General features: G+C 41.3%; 1 protein-coding gene across 3 annotated transcripts in view; it reads right to left on the reverse strand.

Moving 5' to 3' along the window:
- Window positions 1-1,947: 1,947 nt before the first annotated feature.
- The window catches only part of lrrk1 (leucine-rich repeat kinase 1), a 97,454-nt gene continuing 82,259 nt past the window's right edge, over window positions 1,948-17,142 (reverse strand). For all 3 annotated transcript variants that reach the window (XM_078257203.1, XM_078257114.1, XM_078257029.1), the window contains exons 32-38: window positions 16,154-16,271; window positions 15,042-15,158; window positions 10,941-11,138; window positions 10,024-10,238; window positions 7,974-8,369; window positions 6,744-6,845; window positions 1,948-3,963 (exon numbers count right to left, since the gene is read on the reverse strand). In XM_078257203.1, coding sequence (XP_078113329.1) covers window positions 3,786-3,963; window positions 6,744-6,845; window positions 7,974-8,369; window positions 10,024-10,238; window positions 10,941-11,138; window positions 15,042-15,158; window positions 16,154-16,271 — 1,324 coding nt within the window. In that variant the 3' untranslated portion in view covers window positions 1,948-3,785. The remainder of the gene's footprint in view (window positions 3,964-6,743; window positions 6,846-7,973; window positions 8,370-10,023; window positions 10,239-10,940; window positions 11,139-15,041; window positions 15,159-16,153; window positions 16,272-17,142) is intronic.

Here is a 17,142-nt window from a genome sequence, read left to right on the forward strand (position 1 = left end):
CTTCTATCCAACAGTGTGCAGAGCATTAATGTGGGATTTGTGAGTCGTCATGTGTCTTAATGATTAGGACAGACATGAAACAGAGTTAACATAAAAACTTTATTCAGAACCATATTTTACAGTGATTATATCTATATACTCTACCTCTATTGCAAAACACTTTCATTGTACATTCTGATAAATACATAACCTCTGCCATTACAAGGCTGTTATGGACAATATACAAGTCTTTACTGGCCACTGTAGAAAAGCAAAGGTGTCGATTTAAAGCGTAACTCTCAGCAAAATGCAACCTAGGGTCTTTTTGTGAATGTACCCGAGTCAAACTTTCGTTTAAAAGCATATTTAGGACAGAATCGCCACTTTTAAGATTTACCGTATTCTCGTTTTCGGTCAAATGGCCTTTTGAATGGTAGCGCTAGGGGCACTACTATGATAGCATCAAAATCACAATTTTTAAAACACCAAGAAGGCTCGACACAACATGAAACTTTGCTCAAAGTATCACCAGGGACTCTACACATGAACTCCAGCATTGAGAACATTGTTTGCGTACACAGAGTTTACTAAAAAAGAAAGGTTTTAACAACTCACTGTAGCTGTTGGTTTTTCCGGTCGCCGTCCACTTACAGTGTCAAAGAGTAAATCTTAAAAGTGGCGTTTCCGTTCTAATTATGCTTTTAAACGAAAGTTTGACTCGGGCATATTCATAAAAAGACCCTAGGTTGCATTTTGGCGATAGTTACGCTTTAAGACAACAAAAGATAAAATTATGAAAAATATGTAAAACCATGTGGGGAGTAATGGTCTCCTGTAATGAATCTCAGCCTTTACACTGTGACTGACAGCTTGTCATTGTAACCACACAACTAACCCTTGTTCATACAGTATCTTTACAAAAAGTTGCTCTGATGTCCCTAGAGGACAAAAATGTCTGTGAATCACAAATATTCATTCATTTGTAGAATGTTAACCCTTTAAGTGCCAGTTTGTTGTTTTATGAATATAAAAATAAACAACCACAGAACCATCCTGCGATGGGATCACACCAGTGGGCCAGGGGTGAAAAGTGGGGCAGCGGCTTTCCCTGGTTCCTCCCCCCCCCCCCCACATCCGGCGCCTTTGCTCGGACCACACCCCCGTCTTCGAACTCAGCCTTCATCTTGATCTCAACTACACACACCTGTGATGTTTCGTGAAGAAAATATAAACACCTGGCAAAGTACTCCACACACACACACGCACACACACACACGCACACACACGCACACACACGCACACGGGCACACACACACACGCGCACACACACACACACACACGCACACGGGCACACACACACAAATAATAGCGTCACTGTCACGGCTGGCAATAATTTAGCAAACATTTAGTATACACATAATAATGTGTATACTAAATGCTAGGGGGAATAATTTTTTTGTCTGACATTATTTTGGCTACACTGTTTATCATAGACTTATTATAGGAGCTGAGGTTAAACTCCAAAAAAAATTCATAAATATATAAATAAATATATATATATATATATATATACACACACCCTTGCCAAAATGTATGCCACATGCATAACAAACCAAATTATCGAATATTTTAAAATGAAAAAGCCAAAAATGTCCCTAAGCACAAGGGTTTAGCAAAAACGCTTCAGTCAAAGCCCGGCTCTCAGGGGTTTTCGATCATTTGGTGACAGCACTGAGGGCTGATGTTTGGCTATATAACTAGCCTATAGAGTGCCAAAGTCTCCCCCCTCTTGTAGAAAGCCTTCGCTCCATTGGTCACTGTTACTTCTTTTATCAGTGTTGGTGGTGTTTTCTGTCAATATACTAGCCTGGACTGGTATCAACCAGTAACATTTAAGTGCCCTGTCATTTGAACTAAGACAAACGTATTTTACCCATGGGAAGCTATTGGCACACCGTAAAAGCCTAACGGGATCTGATTTCACTTTGGCTGATTTGGTGACACCTGTGCTAAAAGGTGGAGGTCAGTTTGAAATGACAAGTGTGATGACCATTGGGGGCAGCAAACGCTCTTGGAGCAGCTACTGTCAGAGATACAACAGAATAAGAACTGGTATACAGCATTGCCAGATATACAATATTTATTGTATTTGAACAATCATTTTGCCCTCTGCATATAATCAATAGTGCCCAAAGTGTTATAATGTAGAATAATTTGACCATTTTACAATTAGCAGTTGGTTATAGTCTGCCTCTCTCTCTCCCGCCACAGCCACAGACAGCGACTCGAAGGTGGAGCTTAAACTTTCTCACTGAGCAATTCTGTGTTTAAGTCGAGCTGTTTTGAATGCAATAAGCCCAGTTACTTCTTTATGTTAATTGTAGGCTATTACAAACATTGTCAGACTGATGGATTACGGACCAGTACCCCTTCCATGCAGCACGTCAGCTCGTGGGTAGATTTGTAGGCGTGTCAAAAAGTTGTTTTGATACGTGCTTTGTAAATTACACATTTACAACTATTTGTTCTCGTGGTTATGACTCACGTACCTCAAAATGCAATCATTTTAAGCCTCTGGTACCATAGTTTAACATTACTCAACGCTGCTGGTGTACCCGTTTAGAGGCCAGCCAAACAAACAGCATCTGAGAGGATTCATCACCGCGGGTTGTTTTAATAAAGAAGACTATGGAACTACAAACTTAATCAATGATGCAATGCTGTCTTCTACATTATGTAAAATGTGCACATGCACCGGCTTCTGTCTTGTGCATCATGTCCAATACATGCTGCATAATTTCCTGTGAATCCCTTGGGTAATGTGAGCCCTGTGAGGGAAAGGCAGACCAGTAACAATAAAAACAACTCCCTAATAGAGAAGTAAAACACAAAGAACATGTTTCAGATGATTTCCTATTTTACTGTATTACAGATGCTAGAGGAGCAGAGTTGAGCAAGGAACCCAATGTGCCTTGATTTAAAGCCTTGATTTAAAGCTTCATTTAAAAAAATAAAATTGTCTTTTATCTATAAGAACCTGCCAAAGCATTAGGTTAGATGGCAAAAGCTGGGAACCGCTGGTCCGTTGCATAATGCTTGCACAGAACACACGTGTTAGTGTGTTGCTTGCAGGCAACTCTGGTAACAATTGGAGTTGCGACTGGCATGCAGATTCATACGACACAGTTAAAGAGAGGAACACTTTGTTCTGAGTCAGTGTCACTGCCAAACACACATCTACAACCTGCTGTTGTTTCTAGAGCACAGCTGTTTTCCAGCAGAACCATTTAAACTCCAACACCAATTAATTAAAAAAAAGGAAAGAAAATACTTGTCCCTTAAAAATGCGCCGGTCCATAAAGTTGATGAAGGAAGACTGAAATACACAGACAAAATAAACAATGGATTGCAGCAGCTGGAGTCAGACACAAACAGTCCACCACATCTGCAACTGAATTCCAGTCATACCAAACTGGCTAAATATGAAAATGCAACCAACATTAAAACCTGTGCAGAAGTAAACCTGAATCTGTGACTCAGCTTCAGGGCTTACCATGTCTGCTGTGGGATTACAGATTTTCCAGGCCTTAACTTATTATTGGTACTGAAGTATGTAGTGAGGGGACATAACCACTGTGCACAGCTGGAGGCTCAGCCCTTACAGCAGACCCCCCCCCCACGTTGCCCTGATGTCAGCGTTCCGCGGCCCCCTGCTCTGAACACTGGCAGTCTGTCGGAGGGTATTCCCCTCGGCTCGCGCTCCATACAGAGCTGCGATTCTGCACCTCGCCGACGCAGCACAACAGCTACCTTCTTTTCCTCATACTGGTCTCCAAGCGGCTGAGCTCCTCATAAGACTGGTAGAAGACTTCCAGCTCGCGGCAGCCCCAGCCCCTCCAGACACACAGGCACCACTCCATGTTTTCCTTATGAAAGCCACATACAACTGTATCCTTTGCCACTAGTGCTGCCTCCTCCAGGATCCTGAGAGAAAGAGAGAGATGAGGGGAGAGAAGTGAGGGACACAAGACACAGATCGATTTATGAGAGAGAGAGAGAGGGATGCAATGCAGGGAAGGAGCTAAAGTTAGTAGCACGTCTCTGTGCACTGTAATTAGATCTTCCTAGAAGCTAGCAGGCAATTCTAGGAAGTGGTTCCCTGGAAAGCCACTGAGGACACTAAATGTACTGGTAGCAGTGAAGTTACTGGTAAAGAACTAAATTCCTGCACTGCTCGTCTCTAAAATGTCTAATGCAAAGCACTTTCTCTTGAAAAGAAAACAAATGTTAAAAGAACAGGACAACATAATCTACTTTTAAACTCACTCTAATTTATGAAGGCTGTGACACAAAGTATTCTGGGAGGAAGATGAGCTTCTGGGGACCCTGTGTCCTGAGCTCCACCACCCATGTATCATGCAGAACAACCCTGAATTATCTTCTTCCAATGTTGTTTCATCTTTCTGAGGTATATCATTATCCTCTACAGTTCCTGTCCTGTGATATACAGCCTCACGGTTCCAGGAACAGGTGAGCCCGTGCTCTGTGAACTCTCTATAAGCCCACACATGAGCTAACAGGCACAATCAATAGTAACTCAGGGTACAGTACATATACATCTGTAATAGAATGAAACCGTTTAATCAGAGTGGGAAGGCAGCATTTAGTATTTAGTTGATCATAACAGCTGAAGAACAACACAGCAGCAGCTTTGTGATATAAATGAAGCCCTGCAGGCCTGACGACCCCTCCCTTGACCTGAGCCATGAACCCCCCAATGTGTCGCCTATGTTACAGGTGCACCATGTAATAACTGCTTATTAAGGGTCTTGTTTTGTGTGGCCCTTTTATTGCCTGTTGCTAAAAGGCCGGGCCTCTTTGTGGAAGCTCACACAGAAGTCCTTTCTGCAAAGGACCAGCTGCTGCCTTCTTTAGAGAAATAATTACAGACTCAGCCGAGCACCAGAAGTATATGATGAAGGATCTTGCTAAGCTTTATTGAAGCTGCATCAGTAAATTTATATAGAGCTTCTTGGCCAGTGGTGAATGCTTTCAAGCGTAGCTGAAATTGGGCTACATGCAGGTGGAAGAAACCCCAATTTAAAACTCACTAAGACTTTCATGTTAGGAAGACTTTATTCTCATACCAACTAAAATATGATGAAGCCTATTTCAGACTAAACACAGCAACGTTTAAAATTCCATCATATTAAAGCAGATGCAAAATAACACATTTATATTCTAAACTGGAGTTCAAACCAAAGACCAGATTACATGTAACTGTACAATCTACATTGACCTGTTTTATATGCATTGCACACCGGGAGGAGCAGAGCAGGCTTATGGGTACGGGTCTACATTATATATCATCTCCCTTCTGCTTTCATCACTAAAACTTCATCGGCTTTCCAGGGCTTAACTTGAGCTGAAACAAGAGCTCATTTCAGTGCTGACGGTGTCAGCCGTCAGACGGTCCGACGAAAACGCAGGTCCATTCATTTTGAATGGGGGTAGTGTGTTTCGGCTGCGGCGGTGTGCAAGGGGGATCTGAAAAAGAACGCAGGGGCCTGTTGAGACTGACTCAACTTTTGGAGAAACGCAACCCGACGTCACGCTGCAGTGGCCAATCATGTAACTGGAAATCAGACTTGTCGGTGTGTTTGGAGCTATGGTTTGAGGCGGAAACAGGAAACATCGCTGCCTCTATAGCTACCACGAGAAAGTTTTAAAACCCCAAACACAAGCGCTGAACGGCCCAGGAGTTTGTATAAAAGCTCAATGTTTCCTGCAACAACAGTCTCTTTTCTATCTTTCTTTGGGAGATGGAGCTGCCTTCAGTAGTGGTCAGAAGCGTGAATGATCTGACGGAAAACAGTAACTGTGAAATATAAAGTCAACTTGTGCTACACTGGGGGGGTAAATAACTGAGTGCCTGAGTTCTTCCTAAAATAAAATGGCAATAAAATAGAATCTAAAAACAATTTGCTGCACACACCAGTGGACTTCCTTTATGGCTGGAAGCCTGCAACATGTGATCCACAAGAGCTAAGCAGAGAGGAGCAATAGGCCAGTCCAGTATCTGTATCTAGATTAGAGCTGCAAAGATTAATCGATTAATCAATCATTTGTAAAATATTAAATTAATAGTCAACTATTTTGATAAGTGTTTAATCATCTGAATCCTCTGATTGGAGCTTGTTCAATGTGAATGTTTTCTAGTTTCTTCTCTCCTCTGTGACAGCAAACTGAATATCTTTGAGTTGTAAACAAGACAAGACATTTGAGGACGTCATCTTGGGCTTTGGGAAACAGTGATCCACATTTTATACCATTTTCTGACATTTTAGAGACCAAACAACTAATTCCATACATCCAGAAAATAATCAGCTGGTGAAAGCGACAATGAAAATAATCGTTAGTTGCAGCCCTAATCTAGATGCTCTGTATGTAAAGTGACCTTACATGTATGTACTGATCTGTGTTAGTGTTTGGCTGACACTGTGTTGTTTCTATAAACTTGAGTGAATACTAAACCCAAGTAATGTCTGCTTGTGCAAGGGTTAAAAAAAAAGCTCTAAAAGAAGCTCTGAAGCCTGATCATAAACAAATGATTGCCATGGCCTAAATAAAATTAGCAATTCAAAAACAGTTACTAGGGACAGTAAAAAGTTTTTTTTTTTTGGCTCAATAAATAAATTGTTGATATCATAATTGTTTTACTGATTCAAGCATGTGCTGCAAAACAAATCAGGAAAGGAGCTCACCCCAAAGATGAACATCCGGGTGGACTGAGGACAGCGATGACACGCCCCCTCAGCTGATCGCCATGTGACTGCATTTCAATGACCATCACATCACCTCCACGCCTGCCAATCACACACACACACGGACACACACACACACACACACACACACACACACACACAGAGAATAATAATGTTAGTCTTTACTAAATGGAGATACACACATGTCATATAAATAATGATGAAAACTATTAAAGTACTGTATAGAGTTATAGCATGCTCTCCGCTCTCCAACTATGATGAGCGTCAACAATGACCTTAAACCAACATCATCTTGCCAAAAATGCTAAATAAACTGGAGATTTTAGTCAGTACCATCTAACTAAAATGAAAGGAGTCTTTATCTGTCTGTCTGTCTGTCTGTCTGCCTGTCTGTCTTTTGATTTTCTCAACAACTGACGACTTCACACTTGGCAGGTGTATTGCTGAGGAACCAAAAGAAGTCCAGTGTCGAGTGGGAGCTCTTGAGACACAGAGGACATATTTATTAGTCGGGTGATATGTACACACCGTGTAGTGTATTGACAGGGGAACCCTATTAACTGCCCGCTCTCCGTTGCTCGCCACTAAGGCGTCCGGTGAACGCATCTGCACACGGTACACATGGTATATAGATTGATCCATGTAATGCAGAACCAAACTTCACAAGCATGAGTTCTGCCTGTAACCTTTTAGCTGTTGGCTGTTAGTAACACTATGTCTAGCACAAATGAAACACCAGAGCTGAAGAATCCGCCTGCGGGTTCCAGGTCAGCTACAACAGCAACGGTGTGTATAAAGGCTGATTTGTATTACTACGCAGTACATACTTCCACGCAGAGCCTAGGCTGTTGTTAGGATTTATACTTCTGCCATGGTGTGTCTGTGTCGATCTAAGGTATCTCTTTAAGAGAATAGCAGAGCCGGTACATAGTGTGTGTGTGTGTGTGTGTGTGTGTGTGTGTGTGTGGTTGTGGGGAGAGTGTGGTAGAGCGAGTTAGAGAGTGACAGGGATTAGCTTTGGAGTGAGTACTGTCTCCAGGCGATGGAGACGGAAAACAAAGTGTCTCCCCTGGGCTTTCTGACCACAATTGGAAAGCTCTAACGGGAAAAAACTGCATCATATTCACTTCATATTCCCAGTGTCTCACTGTCTCTTCATTTCAGACGGTGTCTTTGTGTTGTGTTCGCTAGGCGGGTAGTGTTTTGTACCTGGGGATCCACAGAGTTCCGTTCACTGGCAGCACAGTGAATGCTCGCAGCTGCGGCGGTGTCGGCAGGGTGGATGCCTGCTGGTCCTGGTCCTCTGCTGGCAGTGGCACACTGCTGTGGCTGGCTAATGAGGCGAGGCCTGCAGTGCTGGAACAGTCTGACCCCAGCGGCTCCAGGGAGCAGTTGGATGATATGGAGCAGTATTCGGTCAGTGAATCCTGGTGCTGGATGATCTGAGTGCCCGCCTCCTCACTGTAGATCAATGTCACTTCTCCCTCAGTCCACTCCACCTTCTCTTCTTGGTCCGTGGGCTTGAGTTCAGTGGTTGTCACCATGGCAACCCCTACAGGTCTCTGCACAGCGAAAACGTCCCGAAGAGGATTGCTGTCTCCACAGCTGAAACCATGACATTCAGTTCAATTCAACAACTTTATTAATCCAACAAGGGGCAATTAGTTAAAAGCAGTTATAGACAAAACACACACACACACACACACACACACACACACACACACACACACACACACACACAGCACACAAGCCTACATATAGGCCACATGATCTCAAAAACAGCCACTCAAATCAAAACAATAGTGTTTGAGCACCGGCATGAGCAGCTTTTCTCTCCTGCTCACCTGTACAAGCAGAGCTGTGAGTACTGTATCACACAGGTTAAGACTGCATAGGCTACAACATTGTTAGTAGTGTGCACCTTTCTTAGCATTAGCATTAACTAGCCAAACCGAAGTAACAAAGGTATAATATTGCTTCAAATATTCATCAACGAGCTTTATATCTTCTTAGTATCACACCCAGTGTATGAATGGGCCTCGCAGACCCACATAAGGAATGTTTCCATACTCTCCAGGAAGACAAAACGTCTTTAACACATAAGGAATCCAGAGAAAAGAAGTGTTTTCTCTGTAGCTAAAATTATGATTTTCTGGCTAAGTTAAAAGGTATAATATGTTGCGTTTTACTAAAAAACAATGTAGAGATTAATACAAAAATGGCGGAGTCTATATCTGCAGATATTATAAGAATAAACAGCTGACATTTCCGATACTTGTGTGAAAATAATGTTACAGCAGGATAAACAATATGATCGAGGATATTAAAATCTGTAACAAGCTCAGCTCCTGCTGACTCATCAAAACTGAAAAGAAAAAAATGATCTTAAACATACAGACAAATACGGGCTGATAACCATTTACTGTGTGCTGTTTTATTCAACATGTTATTAATGAGGCATTATGTTTCAGATGTCTGAATCGGCAGATGTCAGTTCTTTCTCTGCGCAGAGGGTTTGTTTTGATCTCTTTCTGTGATATCCGTAATATGGAGACAGAGCGCATCGCTTCATACTCGGAAAGCCACGCCCACTGGAGAAAACAATCAGCGCACCAATATGCTACTAAGGGTTGAAACGCTAACAAAGTGCCTGTAGCTAGCTAGAAACATGAGATTTAAGCATGTTAAAGGATTATTTTAGCAACGTAGGCCTACCTAAGTTAGCTGCTAGTAAGCTAATGCAAGCTATGTATTAGCAAACTTGGAACCATAATAACAAGTTGCATAGTGTGTACAAAATGCTTCAGCTTAACTTACAGATATATTGTTAACCTTAAACTGGCATTTGGATATTTGACTTAGATACAAAATGCTTGCTGCACACATAAGATTGGGCATAACGTTAGCTTAGTGTCAGGATCCCACAGTCTTCCCATTCTTCTTCCTAAAAGCTCAGTGCATGCATATCACCAAACAGCAGCTTTTAGGCATCTTTTGTTTGCTAGCAGGCAAAATTGATGAGGAGGCACCAAAACGCAATACAAGTCAATGGAGAACAGAGAGTTGTTTTCCCCTCCGGTAGGGGCAGGACTTAAATGCACTCTGTCTCTATGCCAAAATCAGCCAATAATAATATGTATAATAATATCAGATTCTGTTAACTTTCAAGGCATGGCAGAATTCCTCCGACATGAGCCTGATTCACTGTTCTCCAGAATATGACCCTGTGGCAGTCCTTTTACATTAAAGCTCCACTCACCTGTACTTGGCACAGAGCTGGTAGGAGGCAGCATGGTAGAGCAGCAGGGTGTTGGTGTGGTCATCCAGGGTCCACACTGCCTCCTCTCCCCATAGACTGAAGCTGGTTGTCATGGATACGATGGAGGACGGCGGGTTGTAGGGCTCCATCCTTTGAACTGCCCGAAGACTCAGACAGTCAATGACCAGCACGCCCGGACCATTGGAGAACCATAACTGATAACCACCACAGACAGGGACAAGGACAGGGACAACACAGTGAGGACGGAGTGGTACAAGTCAACGGATAGCTGAGAGTTGTTTTCCCCTCTGGTAGAACACTGTCTCTATGGGTTAACCTCTTGGTAGGGCTGGGCGATATGGCCAAAATATTATTTATATATATATATACATACATATATACACACACACATATATATACACACATACATATATATATATATATATATATATATATATATACATACACACACACACACACACACATATACACATATATATATAGGTCATAGCATATCTGGGTAATGATATATTTCATAATATAGCATGTTTTCTGGTGAATCAATAAATAAACAGTCCATATGAAATAACCACGTGGTAAAGCATATTGTTGTATACTCCTGTGTGAATAAAAAAACGTGACAATATAGTGTATGTATAGTGTCATTTTATTAGGAACTTTAGTGCAAAATCAGGGATCAGGACCGCGTCCTCCAAATTATGTTAATATTGATGCAACGCCGTTCGGGCGTGGTTTTTCGACATTGCTATAGAATGTAGAAACATATATACGATGGACATGTTAATATATCGTTTTGACAACAATATATATATATATATATATGTATCGTTATATCGCCCAGCCCTACTTGTTGGTGACTTATCAAACATGACATTCCTGACTGATCATCTGCTCACCTGGGAGCCACTGCTGACCAGTGCAATGGTCCTGACTGGGTAGGGTCTCTGCCTGGGATCAGAGTCCTTTAGAGCAAACACCGTCTTGTTGAGGGTGTGTAAACACAGGTACGTCTCCCCCTCCAGAGGAAGGTCCTCCACCAAGCTGTACACTGCCACCAGGCCATCAGACATCCCCGCAAACACTCTGGCCAGGCTCTTAACAGGTCAGAAACATTTACATTGTAATAATCATCTTACACTCTAAGACCCTCTTGCAATGAAAGGTTTTAGTGTCCCATCATCTACATGTTGTTTCAGAGGCCTGTTCACTCTTGTTTCCTACCTCTTTAGACTACTTCCTGTACTACTGTGACATTGACAATTCCCGCTAGTACATTGTAATATGAAAAATCGCTGCACAGTATTTTATATATTTTTTTTTTACATTTGGTGATATGAACTGTTATTACTGGCTGGCTTAATAAAAGGGATACTCCATTCCATAATACCAGACAATCACAGATTTATACACAAAAAGATGATCACATTTCATTCTCGTCCATCCCCCAACCCTGTCCCAACACCACCCACCCCCCTCCTAACACCTGGATGCTACCAACCACACTTCAAAAAGGTACCAGGTAACAGGACAGCAGATCAGAGGGGAGCAGCAGTACAGACCATAAAATAACGTTTCCCACAAATGCATTGTTTGGTGCCTGAGACTCACAGCCAATAATACTGGCAGTGAGAGGTTTAAGGGCAATTGTGAGTGGCAGGTAAGCTATTAGCACACTGTTATTACTGGCTGATTTACCCTGCAGAGATCTAAAATTCCAACATAAAAAAGCGGAAGGTAACGGACATCCGGCCAAAAAGAGGGACATTTAGGAGAATATCCGGGGGGCACTGGAGCAATCCCGGAAGTGGAAAGTAGTGGATATAGACTATTCAGACATAAGCTGTTTTCACACATGCACTGCTTACCTAAAATTATTTACCCAGCAGAGCTGTATGGGAGAATGCAAATGTCTGAATCACTTGGATAGTCAGTAGGAATATTTCCAGTATCTGACACGGACAATCTCCTGTTGTGTGCTACGTGTGAAAGGAAAACTTCTGACTATGTTGGGATCTGATTCCTTGGACGTAGTCTGGAGTTCATGTGTGAAAACGTCTTAGTGTCCGTTTGTGTTGTTTCTTTACTCAGACATTAGAGGTCACTGAAAGATCTTTGAAATGTAGTGTGTCACTGGAAAACAGCGGTGAGTTGGAAAGTAATGAAATTAATGAAGAGTGTTTCTTTCACTGATTTTAAAATAGGCTTCGGTTTAAGCCTTAAGTATTGACAACTGTGAGCATGAGGGAATCCATTCAGTTGTATCATTATTAGAGAATTCTGCTGCCTGTTCTTTTATTTCTGATAACGCATAAGAGGATATGTTGGAATTCTCATTTGCTCACATGCTGTATGTAAAGTGTGTTGCTGGATATTCATATATTCATCCATGCAGCTGGCATGAATGAAAACAGAACATATAAGTGGGGAGCGCTGTTCTGATTATTGATATGGATGTATATATCAAAGTTTACAAAGTGCGTCAGGGTAAAAACATCTTCTCTGAGATGAAAAAAAACTCAAATGTTACCTGGTTTAATGAACCAATTTTAGATGATATTTAAGTGATCAATGTACTTGGGGCTCGAATGTTTCGGCACCCCAGGTAAACATTTGTATTAATGTGCATAAAGAAGCCAAGAAAAGATGGAAAAATCTCCAAAGGGCATCAAATGACAGATTACACATTCTTATAATATGTCAAAAAAAGTTAGATTTTATTTCCATCATTTACACTTTCAAAATAACAGAAAACAAAAAATGGCGTCTGCAAAAGTTTGGGCACCCTGCAGAGTTTATAGCATGCACTGCCCCCTTTGGAAAGCTGAGACCTGAGAGTGTCATGGATTGTTCTCAATCATCGTCTGGAAAGACCAGGTGATGTCAATCTCAAAGGTTTTAAATGCCCAGACTCATCTGACCTTGCCCCAACAATCAGCACCATGGGTTCTTCTAAGCAGTTGTCTAGAAAACTGAAACTGAAAATAGTTGACGCTCACAAAGCAGGAGAAGGCTATAAGAAGATAGCAAAGCGTTTTCAGATGCCAATATCCTCTGTTCGGAATGTAATTAAGAAATGGCAGTCATCAGGAACAGTGGAAGTTAAAGCAAGATCTGGAAGACCAAGAAAAATATCAGACAGAACAGCTCACAGGATTGTGAGAAAAGCAAGTCAAAACCCACGTTTGACTGCACAATCTATCCAGAAAGATCTGGCAGACACTGGAGTTGTGGTACACCATTCCACTATAAAGAGATACTTGAACAAATATGGTCTTCATGGAAGAGTCATCAGAAGAAAACCTCTTCTACGTCCTCACCACAAAAATCAGCGTTTGAAGTTTGCAAATGAACATATAGACAAGCCTGATGCATTGTGGAAACAAGTTCTGTGGACCGATGAGGTTAAAATAGAACTTTTTGGCCGGAATGTGCAAAGGCACGTTTGGAGAAGAAAGGGCACAGAATTTAATGAAAAGAACCTCTGTCCAACTGTTAAGCATGGGGGGTGGATCAATCATGCTTTGGGGTTGTATTGCAGCCAGTGGCACAGGGAACATTTCACGAGTAGAAGGAAAAATGGATTCAATAAAATTTCAGCAAATTTTGGACGCTAACTTGATGCCATCTGTGAAAAAGCTGAAGTTAAAGAGAGGATGGCTTCTACAAATGGATAATGATCCTAAACACACCTCAAAATCCACGGTGGATTACATCAAGAGGCGTAAACTGAAGGTTTTGCCATGGCCTTCACAGTCTCCTGACCTCAACATAATTGAAAATCTATGGATAGACCTTAAAAGAGCAGTGCGTGACAGACAGCCCAGAAATCTCAAAGAACTGGAAGACTTTTGTAAGGAAGATGGGCGAAGATACCTCAAACAAGAACTGAAAGACTCTTGGCTGGCTACAAAAAGCGTTTCCAAGCTGTGATACTGGCCAAAGGGGGCAGTACAAGGTATTAACTCTGCAGGGTGCCCAAACTTTTGCAGACGCCATTTTTTGTTTTCTGTTATTTTGAAAGTGTAAATGATGGAAATAAAATCTAACTTTTTTTTGACATATTATAAGAATGTCTAATCTGTCATTTGATGCCTTTTGGAGATTTTTCCATCTTTTCTTGGCTTCTTTATGCACATTAATACAAATTTTTACCTGGGGTGCCCAAACTTTCGAGCCCCACTGTATTACAAGCGAACAAACCACGCAGTTAATCTCTCTGTGCATTGAACCATGTGCTGCTGTAGTCTTTACGTTAATCTATCAGCATTCAATTCAGTTCAGCTGTGTTGGAAGTGTCACATATATGTTATAGGTCTGACTTACTACAAATGCCGTCACGTAACTTTTACAGAAACAAGACCAATATGTAAAGTCCAGTAATGCCCAGCAGTATAAAGCAGCGGACAGTGAGATGCTATAGCTCTGTTTTTTTCTTATCAGAAATTCAAGTTGTTTATTTGTAAGCTCCAAATCATTCATTGGCCTTTGTGCCACCGAACTTTATTGTCACACCGAAGGCCAAATGGCCTTGACCCTAAAATTACGAAATTCCAAGCCTGGTGGGAGCTGCAGGCTACATGGTAGCCTTGATTAGAAATGTGCTCTGTTCATTATATCACAATTTTATTTATAGTGTCAAATCATTAGAGAAGTTATCTCAGGACACTTTACAGATAGAGTAGGTCTAGACCACACTATAATTTACAAAGAACCAACAATTCCCCCCAAGAACCTCAGGCAGACCCTGGCTAAAGGTTAAAGGATTTAAACAGAAACTAAGTAAGTATGTTTTTGGTATAACCACGTCAATGCATTGCTTTTGTATTAAGTATAAATTTGAGGAAACAAATTACTTATTTATGTGAACAAATGATACAATTTTTTGCTTCTCCACCTGACAGGACTGATGCAATAATGAATGGTGTGGGGGGGTGTGTGTGTGTGTGTGTGTGTGTGTGTGTGTGTGTGTGTGTGTGTGTGTTGAAACGTGAACTGACCTGTTCTCTTACTGGAACAGGGAACAGGCAGGTGATGACGCCTGGACAGGAGAACTGTTTCTGGGGTTGACTGAGTGGACACATGTCCTTCAGACTGTAGATGAAAACCTCCTGCTCCTATCACACAAACACATGCTAAATATTTTACAATAATGAAGACATTTTGTGTAAAATCCCAGACATACATGTTTACATTATTACATTTTCAAGGATGTTCTGTCAAGAAACTTTCAACATAAGGATTGTCGAGGTTCCTATTCTTTTCAAAAACATACTTTGAGATGTTTGGCTGGATATCAATCTCATGTCTGTGTGTTGAGTATCTTAGTAGCACTTGAAGCAGGTAAGTGGTGAGTCGCTTTAAATATGTGTCAGCTAAATAAATCATAATGTAAACAAAACAAAACAAAAATGTGTGGATTTAGAGTGACCTATGTTCTCTGAGTGTAGCCATTGTGTTTGTTGACATGATGGCCATTTACCAAAGGCACTTACACAACCTCAAACACACTTTACTCTGTCCCCTTCTCCCTCAAAGGGTTTCGTTTTCATTCTAAAAATATCAGATTACTTAGGCTGCGTTCTGGCAATTTGTCGCAGGGTTGTGCGGCGGGGGGAGTGTCACTGAAACGGCCCATTTGTGTGACTGTTGTGTTCTTTAACCCCCCAATGTAGACTTTCACAATTATTGTTTTCCATCAGATCGTTTATAGATCTCGATGTTTCTGACCACAATTGAAGGCAGCTTCACAGAGAAAGAGAGAAAGCAAAGAGACAAGCGAGATAGATTGACTGTGCTTTGTTGTTTTGCAAACATTCAGCTGTTAAGCAAACTCCTGAACAGTTCGGTGCTTTTGTTTCAGGTTTAAAAACATTCTTGTGGCAGCCATAGAGGCAGTGATGATTGGTTCAGTGTAAAAAAACAGTATGGCGGACCTTCTTTATGGTAGTATTGTTGAATCTCTGTGTGACAGGCTTTTGACAGAAAGAGTGGCCAAACACCAGATGTATGGCCAGGTCATCTTACATACTGAAGCATAAACTGAACCACTACTATGGTATGTGAAGCAGAAATAACATTTATTTGAATGAAAATGGTGAATGCGATTTACCTCAGTGGCCAACCACAGAACGTTACCCATCTTCATCTGACAGCTGATCTTGCTGCCTGCACAGGACATCCTCTTCACCTCCACCTGGCCCTTCTCCACATTCACCACACTGTAGCTCCTACACAACACACACACACACACACACACACACACACACACACAAATACACTATTGACGTATGAATCGGTTTCATTGCTGTCATCTGGTGATGGCACAGCATCTGACACAAGGAATCAGACAGGTTGAGTTGGACATTTAAGAAAATAAAGTTTAATATTTAAGCTATTGCACACACTGACCACCGCAAACATTCATTACTTGCAGACCTACTTCCCAGGTCCACTTTACCACAGCTGTGCATCCACACAGTTCAGTAGTCCAAAGGACAATTGTAGAAGCCATCTTGGATGGATTTACTCTGGCTTTCCTCTAGATAAGTTGTTTAGATAATTGGGTTTAAATTAGGGAACGTTTGTGTCGATTCTTCCTCATGGGATTTTGAAAAAAAACTCCTTCAAGGTTAACGTTTTATAAAAACTAATCATTCTCTTAGAAATAAATTGAATAAAAATGTTCATACACATTTTTATTTATACTGTATTTACTATAGCTTACTCCAGTGGTTTCCAACCTTTTTGGTCTGAGGTCCCCCCACAGCCCTGTCAGACTCTTTTTTTCATTTCATGTTTATTTGAATAGACATAGACATTTGTGCAACAAATCTCCAATGTACAGCATCACAGCATTTATAGCTGTTGCTAATTTCCAATGCCTGTCCCTAGAAGGGCTTTTAAACAGTCATGAAAACAAACATTAAACATTGCCACAATTAAAATACATAAAGCATCTGTACCCCCCTGACTACAGGTCAGATTATCAATTAAAAACTTCTTCAGTTTAATTTTAAAAAGCTTATTATTCTGTATTGCTTTTAGCTCAATGGGCAGCTCATTCCATGCCTTAGCTCCCTTAATAGAGAATGATGTCTG

The sequence above is a fragment of the Sander vitreus genome, chromosome 1 (genome assembly GCF_031162955.1).
Source record: "Sander vitreus isolate 19-12246 chromosome 1, sanVit1, whole genome shotgun sequence".
In the NCBI taxonomy this organism is placed as follows: Eukaryota; Metazoa; Chordata; class Actinopteri; order Perciformes; family Percidae; genus Sander; species Sander vitreus.